This window comes from Dermacentor silvarum, chromosome 1, assembly GCF_013339745.2.
Source record: "Dermacentor silvarum isolate Dsil-2018 chromosome 1, BIME_Dsil_1.4, whole genome shotgun sequence".
Classification (NCBI taxonomy): domain Eukaryota; kingdom Metazoa; phylum Arthropoda; class Arachnida; order Ixodida; family Ixodidae; genus Dermacentor; species Dermacentor silvarum.
This window is the reverse complement of record NC_051154.1, coordinates 306176779-306203993: the sequence shown is the minus strand read 5'-3', so window position 1 is coordinate 306203993 and position 27215 is coordinate 306176779. Positions and strand designations below refer to the sequence as shown.

Genomic DNA, 27215 nt, shown 5'->3' with positions numbered 1-27215 from the left:
GCGGAGTGGTTTCAGCACCGGAGAAAGACTGAGCTGCAGAAGTGCCTTCGGTGTGTGATCGTCACGATGCGCTAGGTGCCCCGGCTACCGCTCGCTGTATAGGACTCGATCCGGCCGCTCTCCGACGCGACGCAAATCGCCAGCTCGGACCACGGCCGCGGAAGAAAGCGAGCGCGTCTCTGCTAAGCCAGAGGGACCCGATCGCCGGCGCGTTCCTCCGAGGTCGACAAGTGTTTCGATCCGTTGCAACTGTGCCGAAGCTTCGAGACGCCGTGCAGCGTCGATGTCGCGGAAACAGTCGGCTCCGACGCGCCAGAAGTCGTCCACCTCGGCCAGCCACAAAGCCACCACGAACGTCGACGGCTACTTCGAGGCGCGGTACGGATTAAGGCGCGCAGTGAGCGTGGCGTGCGGACTGCCATCCACATGCTGCTCGAACGAAAAGCCAAAGCGTAGGAACGTCGCAAGGAGGGGCACGCCGAAGACGCCGTGCGGCGAAACGGAAGAAGACGCTTCGGCTGGCACAGAGGCATGTTGCGCTGGCTACAGATGCGAAGAACGAGTTAGCGCTACTTCTTTAGAATCTCTTGAGCCAGTAGTTGTCTCCGCGGGACGAAAACGAAGGATCCCGCAAGGAAAAACCACCAACCAGCAGGTTCGCGCCAGCCAAGTCGGCAAAAAACTGAGTTCGCTACTCGAATCCACGGCAAGTACAACGCGTCGGCAGGCTGAGCAACCAGCAGTTCTCTCAAAAAACGTTCGCAAGCGTAAAGGTCGTTCGCCGCCTTCTGGCGGGGCGGCCGAAGTACAGCAGGGACGCGCCCAAGTTAAAGGAGCAACGCAGGCAAAGCGTCGAAAGCTGACTCAGGGCGGGCAACAGCGCAAGCAAGGCGAGAGGAAGGGCCGTCAAGAAAATGGTCGGCGTCAAGTCGTCGACCGAGGGTCTCCAACGCCCGCGAAGCAGCGAACGCGCAGTGCGTCGAAGACTGCGGCTGCAAAGAAAGCAGCTCTAGGCCGGACATGCAGTGCATCTAACAACAAGGCATCGAAGAACGATGTCAGCACAAGCAATGACACCATCGGACCCGCATCGCAGTTGCATTCACTGAGAGCGTCGTTGGACAAAACGCCTCTCGGTGGGCCTGTTGGACTTGTCGCGCACGTGCAACAACCGTCTGCTGTCGCAAATGGCGGAGGTCGACTGCTTCTCAACTGCGACACAAATAATCCCCAGGTGAGAGCTTTGAGTGTATTTATTGTATGTACTACATTACCGTAACGGATTGCATGGTCTGACACCTTTTTTTTTTCTTTGTACAACGTGAACGTTTATCAGGATTACTCATCATTGCAGGGTATACTGAAGACGTCGGCTACTGTCCCTGGTTCCAGTGAGGTACCAAGTACCGTAACGGATATCCTGCTTTCCTTTCAAGGAATGTTTATCGATCAAGACACGTCTGGCACTAGACCCGAGAGCCCCCTTTCATGTCAACAAAGGGACTCCTTAAATGGCGACAGCGGGATTGTTTTGTCCGAAAACCCTCCTGCTCAGAAGAGGTGGTCGGAGCACGGCGACGTGCTTGAAGATAGCCAGAACATTCCGCGCGAGCGAAGTCATTCACTAGATTGCGCTTCCGAACCGAGTCTGTGTGCCGCTGATAGCGTACGAGTACGTGTCGAACCCAGACGGCAGAGACAGTGTGGTGATGATGACTTCCCTGTCCCGTCAACAAGCTTGGCTCCTCCAAGGACGACAACACCCGAACAGGGTGTTCGCGTTGAGCGCCAAAACTCTCTGCAAGAGCCTACGGAGTCCCCAGTTCCCATTCCCTATACCTTGCCACTAGAACAAAGATTGGCTCAGGTTCTTGATGACACGATTTTTGCACCTGCCGAGTCTGAGGCGCCTCCTGCTGCGCGGAGAAAATCGGCATACAAGGGGCTCGCTGAATTTCTTACCCAGCGGACGCGGCGCCCATTCAGTTTGGTTTCTACTTTGAAGCACATGCCTTTTTTGCGAAGGCCGTCTGAGCTTGAAGAAACGCGTGTTGCGCAATCAGTTTCCACTGAGCTTGGCCAGCCTGGAGCTGCTTTCTTGCCCACACGTCCTGCAGATGATACACTTGTGTCGCAAAGCATTTCTTCACAGTCTAGGGCGCCTGCTGGCGATGAGGCAGGCGCAGCGTCCAGTGGCGTTGCTTCTTTTGAAAACCCGCCTGCAGATGACGACGTAATCGTCGTGTCCCAAGTGCCTCCACTTCGGTGGAGGAGCTCTGCAGCTGACGATGACCTTGTGATTATTGAATCTTCGGATTCGGGTAGTGGGAGGAGAGAGCGGGCAAGCGATACGTCCGAGACCGCCTCCCCCTCTGAACGCAGAGGGTCATATTACAACGCCCCCGCCGGTGAAGGGACGAACTTCGGTCATGATCGCATCCGCGATCGCATGCTCGAGTTGAACACCGCGGTAGCTTTTTACGTGCTGCAGCGGTGCCGAGAAGAGGAGGCAGCGTGGCGATTACTTCGTCTGTACCACTGTGGCAGCCGTTCGACCGAAGCCTACATCGCAGAAGTACGCGGTATAATGCGCTCTGCCCTCGAGCGTAATCGACTGCAAGGGAACAGGCTAACGACAGCGCTTCGTACAATTGAGAACACCGCGAACACGCGCTGTCAGAACGCTGGCGTTATGGAGAGCGGCAGCAGCGACTAGCGAATTCCTCTTCATGCCGCTGCCTCTCATTTCAAAGCGCACCAGTCTCGCGAGAACAGAGCGTACACACGAAGCCATCGGCTATCACACGTCCGCCTTCGAACCCACCGCAGACTGCCTCCAAGATCGGAAGCGCGCGGCCGCGCACAGCCGCCGTAGCTGGAGAGAGAAACGAGAAGGGAAAGGTAGGGAGGTTAGCCGAAGCTGGAGTAGAAGAGGAGGTTCGCACTAACCTGTGTCCCTCCCCCCGGCGCGCACCCTCCCCGCATTCCTCCCTTGCGAGAAGAGACCGCCGCATCAAGTCACCTCTCCTTCACGGCTCACCCTCGCAACTACAGCATATGGCGCGCGGCCTCGATGTTATAGCACTTGACTCTATATGGAACATCACGGCGACGGCGGTGTGTGTTGTGGTGAGGCTCGACTCTCTTGCGCCCCCTTGTGTTGTTTTCCCCGTATGGCTCTCCCGTCTCCTGTAATCCGGCTTGCCCACGTAGCTAAGCGCCGCCGGCGGTCGGGATAGTTGCAGGATAGTTACGACAGATGGAGCGAACGTTGCGCTGCTGACGCCACCTAAAAGGGAGTAGCCTCTTGTGGCCTCTTCCTCTTTGGCTTGGAGTCGGCGGCATATGCGGACGTCTCGTACGCCGGTACCGTACCGCCGATACCGTACCGCCGATACCGCACCGCTTCGCGGGACCGTGCTGAGAAAGGCTTCGGAGCGGGACACCAAGATGGGGACACACGATCGTTCGAACGCGCTACCGTTCACGTCACATTGAGTCAGACTTCCTCGATTCGCCGGCTGCTGTCGGCATGTTCCATTGGCAGTAGTTCGACTGGCTAGATTGGTGTATAAAAGGCAAAATAAATGTCGTTTCGATTGTTTTCACTACTGTGTTGTCGATCCTTTGTCCCAAGAGCACATTTGAGACCCCACAATTTATATATATATGAACAACATTTATAGATGCATAGACAGTCCCATAAGATACAAACTTCTTAACAGCAGTAACTGTTTGCTGCAGAACACTTGCATGGTTCATTGAAACCATTCTCTATCAAGCCAAGCATGCTTCGCGTTACGTATAGATGTCACCGAGTCTGCTTAATTTTTTTCCCCCAATCAGACGCAAGCTGACGCCAATGCCGGTGCTCATGTGCGGTTAATAGGTGCTCCGGCGGAGCATGGCGCATAGTGAAATCAGAGCCTATATACAAATTTTGTCACAGCGCTTTATCAATTTACAGAAATTAAAATCACTTTTTAATTTTCCTGCAATCATTCCAAAAAGCCAATAGATGATTTCTAAGCAAAGAAGAAAGTAAGTAAGGGCCTAAAGAGGAAGTGGGAGGAAACCATAAGTGGGGCACAGATTCTCTAGCCATTCCGTAATATTGCTACGATATTTCATCAATAGCTGAATGACCACAACTGGACGTACATGCACATATTTGCACACAGTAGCAGGTGTGTTTAGAGACAGCTATCACCTATTCGTTTTTTTAACAGGTTTTGCAGAGAGGCTTAGAAGTTCTTTTCTTTTTTTTAGCTCTATACAGTAAAACGTGCACCTAAATCTAAATACACGCGAAAACACCCGTGTATTTAGATTTAGGTGCACGTTAAAGAACCCCAGGTGGTCCAAATTTCCGGAGTCCCCCACTACGGCATGCCTCATAATCAGATCGTGGTTTTGACATGTAAAACCCCATCATTTAATTAATTTTTTTTTAGTAACACATGACACAAGTAACGCTGAAGTACAAGTGCAACCAAGGCTCACAACAGTTTATTCAGCAAATTGCTGACTTTGCAATGAACATAAACTCTGTCTATGTAACACAAAAGGTGTACACCAATATCCCGATGCTGAAGCAAACTGTCATACAATGCATATAGAATTGTGTACCACACATTAAGCAGCCATCAAGCACGGCTGTTTCATGGGTTTTGCTCATGTTCCTATTTTTGTAATAGAGCCTATGGTATCCAGTATTCATCACACCAATCTCCTAAGACTAAAAAACAACACGCCAAATACACCAAACATGCATAACACAACAAAATCCCTCCGGCAGAAATATGCTGACACAAGTAATTGTCAAAATGACAGTAAAAGCTGTCGTGAATAGAAAAATATCAAGTCTCCACACGGAATGGCTTTGCATTTTTGAAATAATCTGCAGTGCAGCTTTTAAAGAAGAGTACAGCTCCAAATTCAAGCAAGGTGGCCAATCCCTCTGCATCTCATCAATCTATAACTTGATGTGTTGTAATATAGCTGAAGTTAAATTATTCTGTTTCAAGGGTAACAAAAAACATCACAACATTTCAGACATTGCCTTAGACTATCACAACCACTAGAAGGCTATGCAGATCAAGCCTATGGCAATGATAAGAGATCAACGTTGCCAAAGGTCAAAGTACACATGTGCTTTAATCTCGGACACACTGGCTTAATAACCATTAAAAGAGTAGATATAACGAATTATCGGATATAACGAAGTAAATTTAAAATTTGGTAGCCTGGGCTTTATTTCAATGAGTATTCTACTGCTATAACGAAACAGAAAATTGAAGATTCCAAACAATTAACAGTACTGGTTACAGCGAAGCTCACTCAACAGTTTAAAATACACATTCTGGTAGCAAAAGATGACATGCACTCAGCAAGAGCAACTTGAAATGGCACATTATAGGCGCTTGGATACGTTTTGGCCAGCTGCTTGGCTCACATGTCAAAATTCCGTCAGTGCCTTCAAAATTGTCAGGAGACCCCTACTAACCCGCTGAAGGCATTAGTCTTGCGTTTTTCCCATAGACCCCCCCCCCTGATCATGATTTCTCTTTTTCACTGATCACAAATATAGGATATAACGAACATATTTTCAAGTCGGCTGTGACTTTGTTATGAGGAGTATCGACGGTAGTTACATTACCAGACTCCAAGCAAACCACTTATAGTTAACTGTACTGTGAGAAAAGCACTATGCTTCGCCCAGTACAGACTGTAGGCATGTGCTGCTATTGCAAGATATTGACTACAATACATTTTACTATTGATTACATTCTACTACATAGTAACGATCTCAGCTATATAGCTATAAGCTAAATTGGATAATGTCTGACAACTAAGTATTACAAGGTGCTAACTGGTTCACAAACAAAATGCTACACCAGTGAAGATATTTCTGGAACATAACTATGGTGGCTAGCACATAACTTTTACGTACAATGAGCGCTCAAAGATTCCACGCTTCTGATATGTCATTTCACGCCCCAGCTGACGTACAAATGCACAGTCTGCAAAGTGATCTATATAATGAAAATCCGCAAGGTATACAAAACATGTCATGCCTACTCTGTACACAGAGACGCCCAACTACAATTCCTGCAAAAGTGATTACTTGTGACTCACTATAGAGCATGTGTCCAAAAGTGTGCGTTAACAGAAATAACTTGCAACATGATGCATTATATCGCCACTCATGTGTCACACTACAAAGTAACACCTTTTGTCAGGTGTTGCCCCACAGGTCTGACCAACATAGTTAAAGAGTACATAAATTAACTTAAATGCAGTTAGTCACAGTAACCTACCCGCTCTTATGACAGTTATCTTAGGGCAACCACTTATCATGAGCAACCACTTATCAAGTAGTACTAAAACAATTAAGTGCTACTTTATAATATCACACCTAGTAAGATCATGTATTTCAGGTTGTCAATGCTATCAATCAAACTATCTTGATAAGCTGACCACAAAATGATGTCCCATGACAACAGATGTACGAAAGTGCAAGTTATGATCACAGCTAAATCCTGCCCTAACTTGGGCTTTCAATTAACGTATTTTCTATCAGTGACTTACATACAAGCAAGATTCTCCTTTTTCACTTCCTCAGCAAATCTGACATTCTCGAAAATGAAACATTTTTTTTCCAAATCATCACACATATAATTGTAAGACAACCAGTCAAAATAATAATTAATGTTCTATTGACAAACAAAACCTTGCCAGGCATTCATCCACTGAACTGAGTTCAGTGACCTTTGGCACAATACATCAACATCCTTGACTTCTCTACGAGGAACAAAGCTGAACAACAAAGCTCGTCTCCATTTTTTCACCCTGCTGAATTGCGCCTAAAACAAAGGCAAAACATAATGTTAGAACTGTGTACATGATGCTTCCACATCCGCACACAGGTTGACATACAGCTACTTCGTGACTGCAACAAGTGACGGTGCATGGGTGCTTCTGCAACCTTTGGTCGCTTTTCAGGACAGTTTGGCAAAGTAAGCAAAGACTCCACTCCGCGCTCAGCAAGATATATCAACATGTTCTCAGTGCCAACGGCAATCGGCTAAAGCACTTAACGTGTGTGCAACCGGTTTTGAACACATCAACACACCTCCGCTTCGCAGATACACCTCACAGTGGCAATAGTGTTTCCACATTGGAGAAAACTTATGAGAATTCTATAAAATGAGTGGCGGCGACTTCAAGCTCGACAAAAATTGCATCTTCAGCCCTCCTGTATTCGACACCCTTTACTGCCCACAGCAACGGCATGCAATATCATACATAGGTGCCTAGTCCTAGCTCTTCTCTTTGGCATACAGGTCAATGGGGTACCCCTCCTTGTAGTTCTGCACATGGTTCAACATGTACGTCATCTGCTCCTTGAGATGTGGAGGCATATCCTTGTAAACATCGGTGAAGAGATCGCTGACTGGCGGCTTGGGAACTTTTTCGACTTCTTTGATGGTCTGTAAGACCTGTGAGAGGGTAGTCACGGAAAAAATTATGATGATAAGAACGTTGAAACAAGTCATCGGCAAAATCTCGCTGATTGATTAGCAATGCAAGCAGATATTAGGAAACCCTGCACTGAATTTATAAGCTGCATACCGAATGTGAATTTTTCATGAAGTCGTAGTGAAATCCAAATGTACTCACCGCGTACTTTGTGTGTGATGCATGTAGACCAATATATGGCAGACCAAAATTTAAACAATTCTCGGAATCTTGGACAGAATGACACCATTTTAGCACTGACAGTGACCAAGGTATCAGACAGTAACTGTTGATGCATTTGTGTTGCAACTATATCTTTCTATCCCATTTTAAATTTATGCAACCATTTCCTCATTTCCCTGTGCAAGCTAGCAAGGGCAGGTTAGTGCATGCACTCTTTTTTTTTGGTAGCTGGTTGCCTATATAAAGGCAGCTTGTGTTGCAATAAATTGTAGTTGAAACTTAGTGCTTGTGTTCGTCCCTTCCTTCTCTCCTATTTGTATTCTTGTTCGTGACTTAGCTACAAGTTAGAAAAGCTGATTTTCTTCCGAGCTAAACAGGGAATCAGAGTGGGAATGGGACCAATGGAAGACTATTTCAACACAAAATGTTGCCGAGATCAGTTACCACCATATTTGCCCGATTCTACTGCGCCCCTGATTGCAGCACGCAGTTATATTGCCGCCCAAATAAAACAAAAATAATAACTTGGTGTCGATTCTACCACGCACATCAAGTAATGAAACCTGAGTCAATGCGTACCGTGTTGAAACGATTTTATGGAACATACGAAGGCACACAGCTAAATCTTAGCGGCTAGTCGCTATCGGAGTCCGACTACACATCGTTTTCGCTTTCCACAGAAAGTCATCCTCAGTTCCATCTAATGCTTTAGAAACACCACACGTACAGCAAACTGGAAAATGGCGACCGCTAACTAAGGACGGAAAAAAAAAAACATGTATATTCGATGGGAATGCGGCTAGCTACCTTGTCTGGAGCTTTTTCTTTTTTTTTTTTTTGGTAGGAATCGGTTTTGAGTAGAATTAGTTACGATTGTACCGCGCAAGCCAATTTTAACGCACTTTTTATCCAAAAAGGTGCACGTTAGAATTGTGCAAACACGGTTGTATGCTTGTACAATGTACCAGCTGGTCAAACCAACACAGACTGCATGAGCAATGCTTGAGTTTACCTCCTTCTTGAAGGCTGCCCTGATGTCCTTGTCCTGCTGCTCGCTCCAGTATCCACGGTCAACGAGGAAATGGCGAAGTCGCATGATTGGATGGGCGTGCTCATCCCACGTCCGCACTTCGTCCACCGACCGATACGCAGTGCTGTCGTCCGACGTGCTGTGGTGGCCGATTCTGCATGTAGATTGTAAAGTGCCTCGTCGTCACCGTCAGCCTAAAAAAGTTCACTGCAGGACAAAAGGTTCTGCAAAAGATCTCAGGTTGCTGCAGTCCTTTGTCTACCAGCCACGCACTGTAGAACCTCCAAATTTCCTTATCTGATTACTCTAGTTTCCTGCGTCTAAAATGACACAAATCTCTTTTACTATCCTCTCTTTTACATATGATCTCGTTTACATTGCAATGGAGGGCTAAGGAATTGAATAATTTCGCCCATGTGGGGTTCTTTATTGTGCACCTAAATCTGTAAGTAAATGACTGCTTTTGTTCAGTTCGGTGGCTACAGCTAGCTATATATAGCTCAGTGGCTATGAATGAACGCCATATCCACTGAGCCACCGTGGTAGATCAATCTGTAGTAAATCAAACCTCCCAATGCATAGAAAAAGGGGTTTATTAAGAATAAACCATGAATTGACTCCGTGGGTAGCTGCTGTTGTGCGTGGTTCAAAGGACGAGAGAGCTTCGTCCCCTTCTTCGTCGCTCTTGTTCCAACACAATCAGGATTACTGACTGGCTGATTAAGCCATTAGGATTTCCAAATTAACTTACTAATTACCTACTGCGGTGTAAATTTTGCAATTATGGAATTGAAGCCGGTCAGCACTCCATGCGTGTCCATTTATTAGGAATCCCGAGACCCGGCACCAGTTTCAAAATACTGGTCCTCAAATTCTGTCATAAGATACATTGGTGTTCCACAATAGATACATTGGTGGTCCACTTAATAGTTGTACCACAACACAGAAGAAAGGCTTTGTAGGCGAATGTAAAAGAGATCACTCAAGCGATATTCTCTGCATGTTCGGGAAAGGATTTCACAAAACTGTTGCTTGTCTCAACACTTGCAACTGAGTGGACATGCCTTTTTTTCACTGGCTAGCTTCAACTCTGCAGTTGGAGCGTGTGTCCTAAAGTAATTAACTGAGGTGAATTAAAAATCTTGTCTAACCATTAAATTAATAATAATCACACATTTATTAATGTCTGTCATCACTTATTTACACATTGCCAATAAAAAAAACATGATCATCTCCACTGTGCTCCTTTTAATTATAATGACTTTTCCTTTGAACCATATAGTGTGCATCCGCTACAAAAGACAAAAGCGAAAGAGCGTAGCATTTGTTTTGATTGTTGTAACTTTCTTGTTCTTGCACGTGACAATGTCCTTGTCTCTTTTTATGTTACTGACATTGCACAACAGTGTATCATTACACATAAATGTGCTTTTTGTCTAAATAAATTGTTGTAAGTATTGCATGCACCTTCTCTCTGCACTTCATCTGAGTTTACACTGTTCCGCTCTGACGCTCCACTGATAAGGTGAATTCATTTGCCAGCTTTTTTTTTCTCTTTTGGCTATAACTCGTATGTCAGGAAGCTAGATTTACACCTGCACACAAATGTAATGAAGCCTGTACAGTCGAACTTAGTTATAGCAAAGTCGTGCCCCATACAAAAATGTCTTCACTATATCTGTTATTTGATAGAAGCACATAGTCGTTTAAACCTGATATCGTTGATAAAATAGTTATATTTACTTCGTTATATCCGGTAATTCTTTATATCAGAGAATTCGTTATATACACGTTGTTTACATTGAGGTTCAGCTGTAACCTTTTCCTCAGTTCACACACACATTATGAAGCATCAGTGCACAATAGAATGTGGCCAAAGAACCAACTTACCTGTACGTCATAGCTTCGATGAGGACGGGCTTCTGCTGTTCCATCACAAAGCGGCGGGCCTCCTGTACTGCCAAGTACATGCCAAGGATGTCCTGGCCGTCAACACGAATCGTTGTCAGCCCGTATGATGGACCTCGCGCAGCTGCATATTTTGAATTATTACAGCATGACAGTTCCTGATAGCCCTTGCAAACAGACATTCTCACGAATGAAGGTTTGCTGAACGTCATACTTGTACAGTCAAACCTCGTTATAATAAGTCGCACCTGGCACAAAAATACCTTAACTCACTGGCTTCCAAAGCCGGTAATTCGCCGGGCTGGCGGTATGGTTGGTGCAAAAATTTATACATAAATGGCATGATGGGCAATATATGTTATAATTACAAAAAATGTCTATATATGGCACTACTTTTCCATGAGAGCGGAGGTTACATTTTCTTATATCTTTAGCATTTGATATTTAGCAGAAGTTTGCGTAGCACCCATAAGCAGCAAAAATAACCAGAATAGAGGGTCCAGCAGCGCTGACAGTGACAAAGAAATCAAGCAGTAGAGGAACATATAAACGTAGATAGCTCAGCAGCCGACAATGTTATAGTAGACGGTTTTGGTATAATGGTTTAGCTGTTTATGTGGATGCACATGAAATGGCTATGGCCACACTATACGCATGTTTCAATGAGAATTTTAGTAGAGCACTCCACGTGAGAAAGAATGGTGACTAATGTCAAATGCAGTGGCACCATCTGATCTCAATATTCCTGAAAAAACATCACTAATACTATGTCCTCAAGACGAGACAGCACAAAGCAAGAACTAGCTTTTTTTTTTCTCTCAAAAAGATGAGCAAGTATCAAGGCTGAATTCACATCAAAGCAGGTGGTCTCGGTGCCGTCATTTTCTTACACTAGCTAGACAAGCCATACAAAGCCGAAAGGGTTAAATATAAACTTCAGCGTGCATATGTCACCTACAGAGCTCGCCGTAACATTCTGGGCATGCACATTTGGGAACCGCAAATTTACTGCGTGCACAATGCCTTTGCGTATCGTACTACACTATAACTCTCTATTATATTGAAAACATCCAAATAAGAAACGTGGTACTGTATTCTACTCCATAGTTCTGACTGTGTTCTACTCCATAGCACAGAGTATCTTTTGACATGAAGAATTGTGCAGAAATAATCGAAAATGACTTTCAATGCAAGCGTATAGCCTAACACAAACGTTTGGGGACACGTTTCGCAGCATAATGAGCGTGTTCTTGCTCGGCACAGCACCTTTACTGCTCTTCCAACTCTTCGTGGCTGAGGAAGCTGAGGACGCGTGTATAAGGTGGGTGGGAGCAGGAGGGGAGGGGGAGCATTTTGCATTTTAGAGCACTTATTAGAGAAAGTTTCAAAACCTTACACGGCTTGTTTTTTACATATATACATATATATATATTATAAGCACTCCTAGCGCACCTCATGGTTTTCATCTGTATAACCTAATAAAAGCGTTTAGTCTGGTCCTTTTATGTGCTGGAGGTTCTCTGTTTAGCACGGCATCCCTTCCGGAAGAGTTTGTTTCACGAGTCAACTACTGCCGTTGTGTCGCCCGCGCCAACACAGACACCGCCTAGGCAAATAGAAAACTTTGCTCTGACAAGAAACAACATGTGCTATTGTTCCACCCAGACGACACAGTTTTTCTATGGACCCTCATTCGAACCCATGGCCTCTGTGAGAAGTTTCTACATCGCTACATTGGCCCTTGCATCGTCGTAGAACAAAGGACTGCTGTGAATTACCGCATTCCCACGGCCCATTTTGTGAACGACCGCCGTCACCGTAACGCTGAGATTGCCCTCGTGTCCTGCCTCAAGCCATTTACTCCTTGCTCGCTTATCCTTTCACTTGCAGCTAGGTTGGTCGCTACAGGAGAGGGGAGAAAGAGTGCAAGCACTTTTAGCGCACCTCATCATTTTTAACCATCTCGGATCTTCTTCTTATTGGTGGGTGCTATCTGCAGCTTCACCTAATAAAAGCATTCGGTTTGGTTACAGAAAGCTACATATTTGCTTTATTAAAAGAATCATGCACTTGAAGGCATGTATATTTGTAGCAGTGATGATATTTAGGTGGCGTTTCTTGTTTTGATTGCCTAATTCCGTACACTCTAAAAGAAAGAGAGATAAGTTTAATGATGCGAAATGCAGAGAGGTCGGCCTGAGGTAAGTTCCTCTAGCCAGCTACTCGGCGTTGGGGAAAGGGGAAGAGGGAAAGAAAGAGGGAAGAAAGAGGCGCATGATGGGTGACGATGACGAGAGAAGGAGGATGTAAAACATATAGCAAAGCAATTTGGCATGCTCAAAGCCTACAGTCCAGGCCCGTACTTTTATAAAAAGTTCAGTAACGCCTGGATGGCCTTGAAGCTCGATTGGGCGCCTGGCCAAGGGCCTAAAACAACGTCCTCCGACAACGATGGGCTCTCGAGACGCGTAAGGTCATTCTTCAACCTTTGACGCTCTTCCACGTACTTAGGGCAGTCACAAAGCACATGACCTATAGTCTCATTTACATGGAACAACTCACAGTCTGGAGACTCGGTGCGTCGCATGAGGTGCACATATCCGCGCGTAAATGCTACCCCCAGCCTTAGTCTGTACAGAAGACTGGCACAGCTGCGCTGATTTTTCGGTGGTAGCCTAAATTTCATGGTAGGGTCCAATCTCTGTAGTCGTCTGTGTCGATTATCCGGACTGTCCCAGTGCTTTTCTGTCGATTTTCGGATGACACTGGAGAGGAGGCAGTTGGCGTCCGCTCTTGAAAATGTTCGCACCCTTTGGGACGTAACTTGTCCCCAAACAATATTCGTCACCTATCGTGCTTGCATTTCCTTTCTTGAAAACTCTGTGCTCTGTATACTTTCCTATCAAGAACATTATGTCACACTGATAATGCACATAATCGCGATCGTGATTTGTGACCTGGAAGTATCAGGTGCGCAGCATTAAAGAAAGGAAAGGCACGTAAGATGATGACGATTATTGTTTCGGGACAAGATAAGCCACAAAGGGTACAAACTTTTTTTAAAGCACAGAGAACAGAGCCAGTCACCAGTATGTGACAATATAAGCCGATTCATTACTTGTGTATTGTCTCCAGTAGTGCGAGCGGCGGTGTGGAAGGTGACTGCCTTCCTCCTTTCGCACCACCAGAGCCCTCTCTACCAGGTGCGAAAGCAGGAGAGGAGGGGGGCTGTTGCGGCAAGCGGCTGAAAGCTCCCCCTCCTCCCCCAAACCAATGCCGTTTCCCTCAACCTATCCGTGCAGAAACACCACCGGCCACTAAGAGAACCAGCGCTGTAGCTAAAGAAAGCTCATTTGCTTTAAGAAGGTGAATTTGGCAGACGTACCGATTCCATCGCAGCTGTACTGTTCGCAAGTAGGTGTCGAGATGGCATAGCCATTGTTGCGGCTGAAATGATAAATCCGAGCAACATTGAAGACATGAAACAGTGGCTTTTATTAGAACTAAAGCAATTTAATTCAAGACAGTACAAATTTATTGCAGTTTCATTGATTGAGTGATGCAAGCGTGGAAGAGCGAAGGCTAGTTTTGTAAGTGATAAATTACAGTTGTGATGTTAGATCTCGTAGTAATTAATTTGAAAGCTGTGATGCAGCATATGAAAAAGAAAATGAGCTGTAATTAGTATGAGCGTTCGGCACAACTTGCGTTTTCGTGGTGATTGATCGTAGTGGGAATGTAATATATCCAGATAAGCAATTTCTACAGAATGGCATAAAATAATTTCGCGTATAATTTTGTAAATGAAAACAAGAACATGGTAATGAATGCAATCTCTTACAGGTAGTATGTTAAGCTTGGGGCAAGCGAATCTAACTGAGTCCATATATTTAGGTAGAGCCTAGCTCAAAGCGTAGTATGGTGTGCAACAATAATGGGCAATAAGGTGGTGGCGTACGCGAGTTCGTAAAAGGCAATTGCATACATAATATGGAAATGTGTGAAGCTGATATAGAGCGTTTGATGTGTGTCCAATGGAAAAATATGGCGTAATTTATAAAGTATTGGGATTTTCTTGTAGACACTGAGTGTAGTTTTGCAGATGTTTTTATGCCATTGTAGTTGGCTATCAAAGTAACCCCCTAAAATTTCGTCTCGTTAACCTTTTGCAAGGAATGGTTGTTAAAATTTAAAGATTTAGTGTTCGTTAATCGGGTGTTTTTCGCAGCAAAGACTAGGTAGTTGCTTGTCGCTATGTTTGCTCGAAGAGAGTTAGAGTCACACCAGCTTTAGTTTTTGCAGAACATCATTACCTCTTTTGTAAAGTTCTGTTTCCGTTTCGGCTGTTGAGATAATAACAGTATCGTCTGCATATAAGATGCAGTCCTCTGAGAGATAGTCGGGTAAATCGTCGATATATGCCAGAAAACGGAGAGAGCCTAATATGTACTCCTGGGGTATTCCAGTGTTAGATAATACTGGTGAAGACGCCATGTTATTAACCACCACATACTGCTGACGGTTTCTGAAATATGTGCTAATGATGCTTAGGGGTGCGCCACGAATACTACCATAATTCTCAAGTTTTTTCAGCAATATATTGTGATTAACAAGATTAAAAGCCTTAGTTAGGTCCACGAAAACACCCATAGTTAATCATTTAGTTTCAATGTTTGCTTTTGTTTTTTCCTCGATGTTAATAAGCACAGCCTCTGTTGATTTTCCTCTTATATATCTGCACTGCTTTTTTACGTAAATTTTGTGTACATTAAGAACTTTTCTAAACAAGATAGCAGAACTTTCTCAAAAATTTTAGAGTATGGAGACAACATGGATATTGGACGGTAATTCGACACATCTATCTTATCTCCTTTTTTAAACACTGGTACAACCTCAGAAATCGTAAGTTGCACCGGAAATGTGCCTCAAAGGAACATCTAGTTAATTATATGCGACAAGGGGCCACATCTGTGAATTGAGCAATGTTTTAGCAGGAACACAGAAATAGAGTTTAAACTAGTTCATGAAGTATTTTTTAAAGAGAGGATTACATTATTGACTCCCGTGGGCGAGTAGGTTGAAAGAAGAAAAAACTAGGACTGTTAGTTAATAATGTGGTGTCTGATTGTCAATTATATGCATGCCTTGTAGTCAGAGTAGATGTCATTGTTGCAAAGTAACTGTTCAAGCTCTCAGCAATTACAGAAGGGTCACTTGCTGTTGTGCCAGAGGCTGTTGTGCCTGTTTACAGAGATATCGCTATGCTGCTTCTATCGCAGATGTTTAGGACAGTATTTATAATTTTCCATGTTGCTTTGCAGTCACCATGCGCTTGCTTAATGTTCGCATAAAAATAATTTCGCCTTGAAATTCAGTTAGGTTTTCGAGTTTTCTGAACACATGTTATGCGGCTTTTGCTTTAGCTTCTTGAACATGTTGTCTTTGTGATTTTTTTACCTGATGTGCCGGTTGTTGGTCAAGGTTTGTGCCTCATGCAAACCTTGGCCAACAACCTAACTTGGCTTCATAAGAAACTTAAATTGGATGGCGCACCGTGTACTTAAAATAGGCCAAGAGTTCAGCACGGGAGCAGAAGAAAGGGACTCACCAGATGAAGATGATCGGCGTGCCGAGGACGCCCGCAAAGTTGAAGGCACCATGGGCGTCACCCTCGCTGGCGGCACCGTCGCCGAAGTAGCAGGCCACACACTGCTTCTTCTGGGCCAGCTTGTAGGCGTACGCCGTGCCCACCGCTGCCATGTGCATGCAGACGACGCAGAAATGCGAGACGGTTACTTGAATACATCTGCACGCGCACGTCTGTTCACATTCACGCACACAGAAGGTGTTGCAGCGAATACTCTATCTTTTATAACAATATGATAAGGCTAGAAGACAGGTGTTTTTAATATAAGCAACACAATTTGTGGAAGTAGATATCAGAAGCAGTACTATAACAAAAAGAAAAGGTCTAATTATAGGGTTTAATGTTCCAAAGCAACATATGGGCTATGAGGGGCGCTATAGTGGAGGCTCCATTAGTTAGTTAAATTGTTAGTTGGTTAATGATGTAGACATTTATGGTGGAAAAGCAACTCAGGCTATGATACAGTTTTGCTATAGTGGAGGCTCCATTAGTTAGTTAAATCATAAGTTCGTTATTTACAGCCAAGGTGTATCTGGCTAGGTTCTGGCAGATCATGTCCACGGACAAAACGACACGTAGAACAACAATTTGGCTCCATGTGCGTGGCATATTTCCCGCCAGTTGTCTGGCTGCGTAGTGTCTTGGGCAGCCAGCTGCGATGCGCTCAGCTTCAACAATGGGCGCGTTAAGTTAGCGCGCTCTGAACTCCAAAGGAGCACGCTCGAGTGCGCTCGAGTGCGACGCCTTCGGAGCTTAGCTTAACGGCGATTTTCGCCGACTGCTTTCGGGTAAAATCCCTATATAACTTATATAGGGACTTTACTTTCGGGCGCACGAACGCGCCGTCTGGCGAATGTTATGTTGCTTCCGCGACTGCTATCGCATTGAGCGCGCTTTTTGAAGATGGCGCCGCCGATAAACACCCTCCTGCAGTTCTTGATAGACGATGAAGAGCTAGAAGAACTTGACGCGCGGCGACGGATGCAGCAGCAGCGGCTTATGTATGTGATGCAAGCTGTTTGTGCTGTTCTCAGAGGTACCCTATCAGAGGATTTATTTCTGCTCCGCGGTATGCTGACTGATGACTCATTGCCGATCGCAAGAGGACAGAAAACCTTATGATCTGAGTTATCCAGGATTATGTGATCAACCTCGTGCCCAGATACACGGACACACAATTCAAAGAGCAGTGGCCCAACATCTTCCATGATAACGTGAGGATCTGAACAAGTCATACACATGAACGTAGCGACGAGAAGGCACCAAACTGCGACTGTTTGGTTACGTACCTGAGCATCTGGCAAGTAATGATCGGGCCGTCATTTTCGGTTCGTGATAAGCTCACACCGCGCCAACACGCGAAGTTCCCGATCATGCCTTAGAGCAGCCGCCTGGCTGCGCAGCGGCGGCAGGAACGAGTGGGCAAGGAGCGCAGACTTGCATAAGTGGAAAGAGTCGGAAACACAACATTTTTCCGGAAGCCGTAGCAAGCGCACGCTCTCAGCGCACCGTTTCCAGGGTGGAGCGCGTAGAGCGCGCACCGGAAGTCGCTTTTTAGCCGTTAAGTTTAAGAGAGCGCGCTCTGCTGGCTAGAGCGCGCTCGAGCGCCTTAACTTAACGCGCCCAATGCGAGTGGCAGAGTGCACAAAGTCCGCCGCGAATGCGCGAAGGCGTTCCTCTTCACGCTGGGGGGTCTCTCGCCAGACCATAGCGAGATTCGCCCCCCGACGTCGTTGCCTTTGTGCGCCACATATCGCAGCAGTTTTCTTAATTGGTGCCATCTTAAGCGAAGCAGTAGGTGGCGTGTAAGCACTGCTGATGCACGTTGAAACACCATTCCGTAGGCGATGAGTCGTCACAAAATCGGACGCGATGGACAGGTCATGTGCGGAAACTGTGTCGTCACCTCAGCAGAAGGCCTACCTGCACACCACCTACACCAGGCTACACTTAGGGCTACCCCACGTTGGAGCATCCACTGCGCTGAGACTACCGAAGCACTCTCTGACGGTGCCCATTAGTGTCATGATGCAGTACTTCGCTTTGCTGCTCCTACATGGCGTACATGGTAAAGCAGCGACACACTTTGAAGAATGCCGCCTCCTCCTCACGCACGCTGGCTGAGGCCGACATCACGTTTCTATTGGCCTAATGGCATCACATGGACCCTCGCGCCGGCTACGTTTGTTTACAGTCGCGCTCCATAACCATTTTCGCTTGAGAAGCGTCTACCGACTGGCGAGGAGCGCATGTTTGCCCCGTTGCTCTTCTGTGTTGTTTTGGCTTGCGAACGCCTCGAACTAAGTTTTTTTTTAAATCGATGTTCCCTTTCATATTGACACTTGCATTGACACGTGCTTTTCCCAGGTACCGCATTTCAATGGCAGTGGCAGAAATGGCACAATGGTGGAAAAACAAAACATCATTCCTTTCGTGAGTTTCTTCATTTTAGATGACCGTCTTAGGTTAGGCGCACTTAAGCATGACGAAACTGACGCCATGAAAGCCTAACGTCACTCAGCAGGAACGTTCAGGAAAGCCCAGATGGTGTTGACACATAAAATTTGTAATCTTAACGTCATTCCTATATTTGGTAATTATTGCACTTTTCACAAGCTTAATCCTGTAGTGCAGGAAGTCATATAGCAAACACAAAGATGTCGATGCGCTTCCCGGTGCCGTGTGAAGGCGCCAAACAGTTCGACAACTGACAGCGACATGGGCTTGTACTTCTGTTTGATCGACACAGATCGTAGCGATGAAGAAAACCCCTTTTTTTGAGCGATAGCTCTACTACTCCAGGTACAAACCCAGAAAATGCCTGGTACCGAAAATCTGACCTTCAAGCTCAGCCAAGGTCAAACTGGTACTTAGCCTGCCATTACCGGCGGCTGCTGCGTACGCCGCGTGGGCGCCCATATCTTGAAAGCGATCTGCGATGTGGAAAAAGCGTGCCGAGTGCTCGTAGCTTCATATGCGCTGTGCTTTCAACGCTTAGTTCGCGTTAAAGCGAGACACAGCATGAAGGTCAATTCCCTCGCTGCCGCTTCCGTGCTGAGCAGCGTCTGCGTGTTGTGTTGTGGTGCAATTTTGATGCGGTAGCTGCTAAAGGTGCCGAGCAGCGTCTGTGTCATTTCCCAAAGTAAGCAAAACCATCCTGTCACTCGACAAAGTTCGTTTAACTGCGTTCAACCACGGCAAACTTTTTACTCAGCAGTGAAGAAATAAACTTAGAATCAGTTCGGGCTCCCTATATACACTCCCCTACATGTGAAGGCTCGCGTCCCTACACTTTATTTTTGCCGCTGAGAGGCATTGCGCCGAAGATGAACCAGATGTAATTTTCGAGACCCGGTGGGAGACAAATTCAAATGTTTTTTGCTCGCTTAAAAAGAAGTAATTTGATAAACCTTTCTCAGTTTGGAAAGAATATCATGCGTCATCAGCATATTTTTACTGGGGCCACCTCGGTATTCAATTGGCAGTTAAATGTAGACCAACAATAAATTTTATGAATATATAATGTTGCCTGTGCGTATTTCTGTGCAATATGTCGGTCCAAAAATATTTTCTTGCGTGAAGTAAAGCTCCTGGGTCCTTAGCTTGTATAAAATTGGTTTTATGTATGAAGCCACTTTATCGAAAGAAAACAATACCCCAAATATGGGCCATTTTGTATTGCTTATTTTTGCGGATTATAAAAAATGCAGGAATGGCAAATCATCAAAAAATACAATTTTAGGTGTAGGGCCTTTCTTCAGTCTCCTCAGAAAATTAAACGTTGAATTTTAATAACGAAACATTCTTTCGTAACGCCTCTTATTTTGCATAAATGAAAATTCAGCTGCTGCTTCAGCCAGTGAAAAAAATTTTCTGAAAAAATATTTCGTAGACTGACTTCGCGTGTTGTACCTGATCGCCTAAAATTTTTACAATGAAATGGGTGATGGTCAAGCACCAAGGCTGGTGCAGTTGGCATGGAATCGACCGTGTACGATGATATTGTGGGCGCGTCATCCTTCGCGTCCTATATTTCACAGACATGGGTGAATCACACCTCGTGCTCGTGCTCCAGCACGGCATCCGACGACATGTAGAACAACAACAAAATGAAGCATAGAACAACAATGTGGGCTCCATGTGCGTGGCGGTTTCTTGTCAGTTGTGCCTTAGCACAGGTGTCAAAACAGATGATCGATTGTAAGCATTGTTATAACCCTCTCCACCGCCGATGCCTCTATAACAAGTGTCACGATACTCGGCGGCAGCACGTCCCACGAATCGTTGTGTGCCCCTTTGTCTCGTGATGTAGAGATCGCGCTAGCGTTGCTATCAGCAGTTGCTGTTTTTTTTTTTATTTTTTTTTTATTTGGTACATACTGCCGGCCTTAATGTCAGGCCTTGGGCAGGAGTGGGTATGAAATAATACAAGAATAGGTGAAACAATGCAAGGATACAGCAATTCCGTATCAACAGCATTCTAACGTTGCGCGTGACGTGTGACAGCACTCGGCACTGCTGTATTCGATATAGCAGCTGTTCAAAAAAAAAAAAAAAGGAACGAACGCACATGAATGAAAACGCATGACAAATACGCATGATAAATAGAAGGCAAGTAATTATCGCAAACGTTCAAGCGCGCACATGAAAGACGAAATAGTGGGGTTTTCGACCACCGCAGCGGGCAGGTCAGTTCCAGTTACGGATTGTACGCGGGAAGAACGAGTTTTTAAAAGCATTCGTTTGGACCAAGTATTCACTGACTTTCTTGGAGTGGAAGGATCGAGTTTGCCGTCGCTGTACTGGTTTGAAAGTATAAATTCTTCTCTATTCCTAATTTGTCATGATGCAATAAATAGAAGAGTTTTAGTCTATCACGATACCGCCTTGTCTCCAAGCTCTCCAAGTTGGCTGTCTGCAAAAGGGCTGTAGGGGATGTTTCCAACTATAAGAGTTATAAATAAATCTGGCGATTTCCTCTGTACTTTCTCGAGTTTTCGGATGTTTGTTTGTGTATGGGGGTCCCAAATTACTGCCGCGTATTCGAGGATCGGTCTTACATAAGTTTTATAGGCCAAGAGTTTAATTTTCTGCGTTGATCTACCTAAAGATCTGCGTAAGTATCCTAAGCGTTGCATAGCTCTCCCTAACTATAGGTCACGTGATCATTCCAACGAAGATCATGAGTAATTAAGTAGCCCAAGATACTTATAACTCGTTTACTTCAGATAGAATGGTACCATTGAGGACGTACGTGAACTTAAGGGTTTGAACCTTACGTGTTACTTGCATTGCCACTGTTTTCTTGGTGTTAATACTCATTTGCCACGTGGAGCACCATGTGGGTATGCAATTTGACGCGTTGTTTAATAGTTCCTGATCTGCCGGAGTGCGGATTTCTTTATAAATAATGCAGTCATCAGTGAAAAGCCGTGCTACAACAGGAAGATCCCTAACCAAATCGTTTATAAATATCAAAAACAATAAAGGTCCTAGTACAGAGCCCTGAAGGATTCCAGATTGCACAGGGGCAGATTTAGAAGTTGTGTGGCCAACGGTGACTGCCTGGGATCTGTAGGATAAGTAGGCTGCAAACCATGCGAGTAACGAATCGTTCTTAAGTATTGGTCTTATTTCGAGAGCATCTTAGGATGAGACACTGCGGTCAAAAGCTTTCTCGAAGTCTAAAAATCTGATATCAATTTGACTGGATTTATCGATAGCCAAACGTAAGGTCATGAATAGTTTCGAGTAGCTGAGTAATGGTAGACATACTCGGCGAAAGCGTAATCCTGAAGATGCCGTGCAGTGTGCCACGGCTATGAACGCTGTAGCTCATACGCGGGTCTATGATGATGGGTGCGGACTTAGCGCAGCAAAACGCACTAATTAGGTCGCGATATCGGTGGCGGCACGTCCCCACCAATCGTTGTGCCCCTTTGTATCTGGACATAGAGATCGCGCTTGCGCTGTTATCAGCAGTTGCCCTTTGGACTCGCTATGGGACGGACGCTCGTTTAACCCCATCTTCCAGGATCCTGATGATGCCTGTGCAGAGTGCCGCGGCTATGAATGCTGTGGCTCAGGCGCTTGGTCTATGACGATGGGGTGGACCTGGTGCAGCAAACCCGCTAATTGGTCATTGTGCTGGGCGAAAACAAGACGTCGATGTCCTTGCTCTTTGACAAACATGCCAAAGTCTTGCTCAATATAGTCAATAATGATAATATATATATTCACTATAGCAATATTCACTATAGCAGACCCACCATAACCACAGCTTCGCTGGCTTCCATCTTCACAGTAGTGGAAGGGCTCTGATTTTATGTAGAGATTTATGGCGCAAAAGCAACTCGGACTACAATACAGTTTCGCTGTAGTGGAGGCTCCATTATTAGTAAGTTAGTTAGTTAACTGTAGTTAGTTAGTTAGTTAGTTAGTTAGTTAGTAGTTAGTTAGTAGTTAGTTAGTAGTTTTAGTTAGTTGATTAAACTATATAGAGCTTTATGGTGCAAAGCAACCCAGGCTACGATACGTTTTGCTGTAGCGGAGGCTCCATTAGTTGGTTCATTATGTAGAGTTTCACTAAACAAAGCAACTCGACTATGATGTTGCCAGCCACAAGGTAGATTTTATTGTTAGATAAAAGCATATGAATTAACAAAAATCAAACAGGAATGAAATGGCATAGTGAGGGGCTATGGATTAATTTCGATAACCTAGGCTTCTTTAATGTGCGCCTAAATTAGTACACATTTTGCATTCTGTCCAAAAGTACGTGATTTTTTGTGGCATAAGGGAGTTCAGGTGCCTTACCCTGTGGCATCTGCGTTGCGAGCGTCGATGAGACGGTGACGAAGTGGTGCTCTGTCGAGCCGTAGTGGATGGGCATCTGGCGGCCCTTGCCATAGTCGTACATTGTGCTGTAGCACTGCTGCATCGTCTGGTTCACCGAAAAGTTACGCCACAGCAGCACGCCTGCGATGAGTCACCATATTTTATGAAAGAGAGACTCGTGAGAATGCTTCCAGAGAGTATCAAAGGAGAATAAGTAAATTGGCACTTTCGCCCAAAGGGCAAAGCAAAAAAAGCAATAGCAAGACTTAGCATGGCGCTAGTTCCTTGAATGTGTGGCACGGCATAGCACGCAAGACAACTGCTGCTGCACAGCATTGCAGGCATCTCTTAATGCTTGCATAGTGCTGCCAGAGAGGCAGATGAAAAACTATAGAGGAAGGAAACAAAACATGGAAAACTATCAGGATTTCATCATCATCATCAGCAGCCTACATTTACGAGGTGCGTTCAAAAAGAAACCGAACTTTTGAAATGGCACGCCAACCGGCAGAGGGAGTGCGCTGCGGCTACTGAGAGCATGTGGCGGCAGGTTTAGACAACAAACTTCCATTTTCCGCGTTTCGCTCTGACCGTTAGTTGGCGAGCTACAGCCGCTGAAGTGAGCACACGAACAAGCGGTTCTTCGGATTCGTCCCGAAGTGACAATGAAGGAATTGAAAGAACGGCGTGTGTGTGCATGAAGTTCTGCTCTCCTTTCTGTTCATACCAATGTATTCACCATGGTCAGGTAGGTAGACACACGTGATCAACAGGAATGGTGTGTGTGCGCACAAAGCTCATGCCAGCAGCAGAGGGCAGGTCCAGCCAGTTGAGCAGAGCATGTCCATTCAGCTAAGTTGTTTTTGCAGCCAGACAAACCGCGCGTCACTCACGTCTCCGAGAGCCTTCTAAGTACGCAGGCCTCCATTGATATTGTGACAGCATGGTGGCAGCAACAGCAAAAACACGCCTTGAGTGTCCGTATAATTGACAATTTAGAACAACCTTCAGTCATTCAACAATACAGCAGCAATGCTACAGCAGTACAGCAATATACAGTAATGCAAGTTGGCTAAAATAAAGTGGAGCTGCCTACCCTACTTACTCTGTACTGCGTGCTCACAGGCACAGTCAGCCACAGAAGATTATGGAACACAGCGAATTTGACAAAACATGGATTCCCGAAAAGCCTGAGCACATAGCCTCAAATTTAAAATTCTAGACTGTGCATAGTAGCCATTGCGACCTACATAATGATTCATTATATTTTAACTGCGATGTCTTAGTGGAGCATAAATTCTGTCTTGGAACTCGTGTCTCGTAAACTTTTGTGGCCGACTGTACTATCACACAAATTCAGATGCAACAGATCTGAAAAGACTGAACCACACTTTCTTGCTTCTGCATTTGCTGGTGCACATGGCAGCCACATCAGTGTCGTGACCAGTAGCATACCACTAGCCTTCAAAAAGAAAGTGCATAATCATTGCATTCTACCAGTACCAACATATGGGGCAGAAACTTGGAGGTTATAAGGAAGCTTGAGAAGATGCTAAGGACCATGCAACAAGCGACGGAATGAAAATTATATGCATAACGTTGAGAGATAGGAAAAAGGTGGTGTGGATTACAGAGCAAATGGGGGTAGCTGATATTTTGGTGACATTAAGAGGAAAAATGGAGCTGGGCAGGCCATGTTATATGCCAGCGGTCTACAAAAGTTGCAGAATGGGTGCTGTTACGGGTCGGGGGTTTGGTAGATGCCTTCAACAGCGTCTGCTTGGAGCTCTAACCAGGTTGACCATCAGAGAGGGTCCGGCAGGGAAGACGAGGCAACGTAAAAACAAATAACACAAGTTTAATACATGGTTACGGTGAGCGGGGTGCTCCTAAGTAAACATTCTCATCGAGTAAACATCCTCATGGAGTAAACACCATCCAGGCACTCTTCCCCTCTCCTGCCCCCACTGCAGGACAAAGTAAACCAGACGAAGTAGTGAGGGTGGGTGACCGTAGCGGGGTGAACGTCCTTAGCTGGGGGTGAGATGGTCGCAAGGCGGCACGGCAGGTTTCGTCTCTAACATATCTCTGACCCTCGCGACGGACATGTCTGTTCATGTTGACGAGCGAGATCGTTAGGCATGCCATTTCCCATGCGTTTTGCACGTGGTCCAGGCATGGCCGCTCAAAGTGAATCGTAACAGTGCCAAGAGTAGGGTAGCACAGTCGAGGACAACAGAGAATAAGGTGGTGTGATGAAATTAGGAAATTTGCAGGCATAAGATCGTATTAGCTGGCACAAGACAGAGTTAATCAGATATGTTCATTTGCGTTAGATTTTGTATGTTTCTCTAAATCTACGCATGCCACTCCTGCTAGGGCCAAAAGAATTGGCCTGCAGTATGTATAAATAATATAAATCAATAAATATCACTGGGACAGGCCTTTCTCTTCAGTGGACATGAAATAGGTTGGTGATGACGATGGACACTTGCGAGATTTGTTCTCTGGAGGTGCACCTCAGACTCTAGTGATATGACAAGAAGATCTGAAGACACAACACCATCGCGCTCATTTAACGCTCGTGCAAGTTGATTTGTCCCTCTTCGCATTCCAGTTTATGCTGGCAGTACACACCGGAAGGGTTTCTAGCTATGCCCATGCCGTTGCATGCAAAATCACCGGCTGCTGCGGACACGTCCACCGAGCACTTCGACTCACCGTACTCGCGGTACTGGACAAAGACAGGTCCTTGTCATCGAGCGCGGCAGCACTTCCGATGAGCACGCCCTCCTCGCCATAGTGGGTCATGTAGAAGGAGATACGGCCCTGTCTCTGCGACTCGTACATGATTTGGTCGATGATGTTCATCTGCACCATCTTGGTATACATGCGCACCAGCAGGTCCTTGTCCAGCTGGAGATAGATGTGCGTGCAGATGGCAGGAAAGCCTTATGTAAAACACGTGTGCAGTAGTGGGACAACAATAAGTGTTAGATGCATGCCCCGGACTCGCTCGCACTCCTGCCACGCTCAATACGAAGTTAGCATGCACTCAACAGAAGAAACTATGGTCTGGCATGACCCGAGACCAACACCTGGCCACGATACTGGCCTGAGACATAATACTTTTGGCCTGCTGCATTGGTCAGGCCAGTATCATGTCTTCTTCCTTACATCTTTGTCTGCTTCTGTACACTTACTGCGAAGATGTTAAAGGTAGTTCCACAGTGGTTCTCAGGCGGCGGCAGCGCATGGTTGGTACCCAGTGTCAGCCACAGAACAGCCGGCAAGGCATTCACGAAGCATCCATATGACAAAGTTGTCAGAATGCGCAGCCGGACACCAGTGTCAGTGGGGTCATGCGCAGCATACATCAGATTTAGCGACCATAGAAGTACTAAAGCTTGGATGTAGTGAAGCACATGAAAAGGCTCAAGTATTGTAATATACTTGTATTGGAAAATATCAAAGCATTTGCAAAAAAGTCTTTGGCAGATTATGGGCTGTGGCAAATGAGACCTCAGGACTTCAGCTGCGAGAACTTTTATGTAGCTTCACTGTGTTTGATGCATGAGCTTTCCTTTAATCAAGCATGAGTTGTTGGTTCACCTTTAGTGGAGAAGTTGCAGCATTGAAAAATCGTTTTTTTCTTTAGAAAACTTTCCCTTACTCAAGCAACAAACCTTTTTAATTCAAAGCTAGGACAGCAATGGTTTGTACACTGGTCTGGTCTGCCTTCAAATCTGCGTCTTTCTTAAATGACGGGCTGCTACAGCAGGTGTCAAAGTGGCCTGCTACTAATAGTCTAATACAAAGAACAGGAAAGTACAATACAAACTTTTGAGTCCGAATTTATAGACTGACATCACGGAGTTTCTGGGACGTGATGTAATGAAGCTCAGAAATAGACTTGAAGGACACGCTTAATGTAGCCCATAGAGAAAGATTCATCGAAGCACTCGCAGGCACCTTTGGGTCCTCGACGCCGTCGGCCAGTCTGCCATCCTTGTTCAGGATACTGTACATGGGAATGCCGTCATGGGTTTTGCTGCACAAACTCCATCTTGCTGGTGGTCGGCATCCGAC

The 27215-nt window shown here is 45.5% G+C and overlaps 2 protein-coding genes across 2 annotated transcripts; one reads left to right on the top strand and one right to left on the bottom strand.

Moving 5' to 3' along the window:
* Positions 1-261: 261 nt before the first annotated feature.
* On the top strand, positions 262-3572 carry LOC125942235 (uncharacterized). The gene is made up of 2 exons (XM_049660406.1): positions 262-1234; positions 1355-3572. Exons 1-2 carry the CDS (start codon positions 284-286, stop codon positions 2714-2716), a joined length of 2313 nt encoding a protein of 770 aa, XP_049516363.1. The 5' UTR covers positions 262-283; the 3' UTR covers positions 2717-3572.
* A 919-nt stretch (positions 3573-4491) lies between these two features.
* LOC119437285 (2-oxoisovalerate dehydrogenase subunit alpha, mitochondrial-like) lies at positions 4492-27215 on the bottom strand. The gene is given in 9 exon segments (XM_037704343.2): positions 4492-7502; positions 8717-8888; positions 10625-10766; positions 14028-14089; positions 16251-16395; positions 23106-23267; positions 25848-25871; positions 25874-26042; positions 27099-27215. Coding segments are annotated over 9 exon segments (1113 nt in total). The 5' UTR covers positions 27156-27215; the 3' UTR covers positions 4492-7322.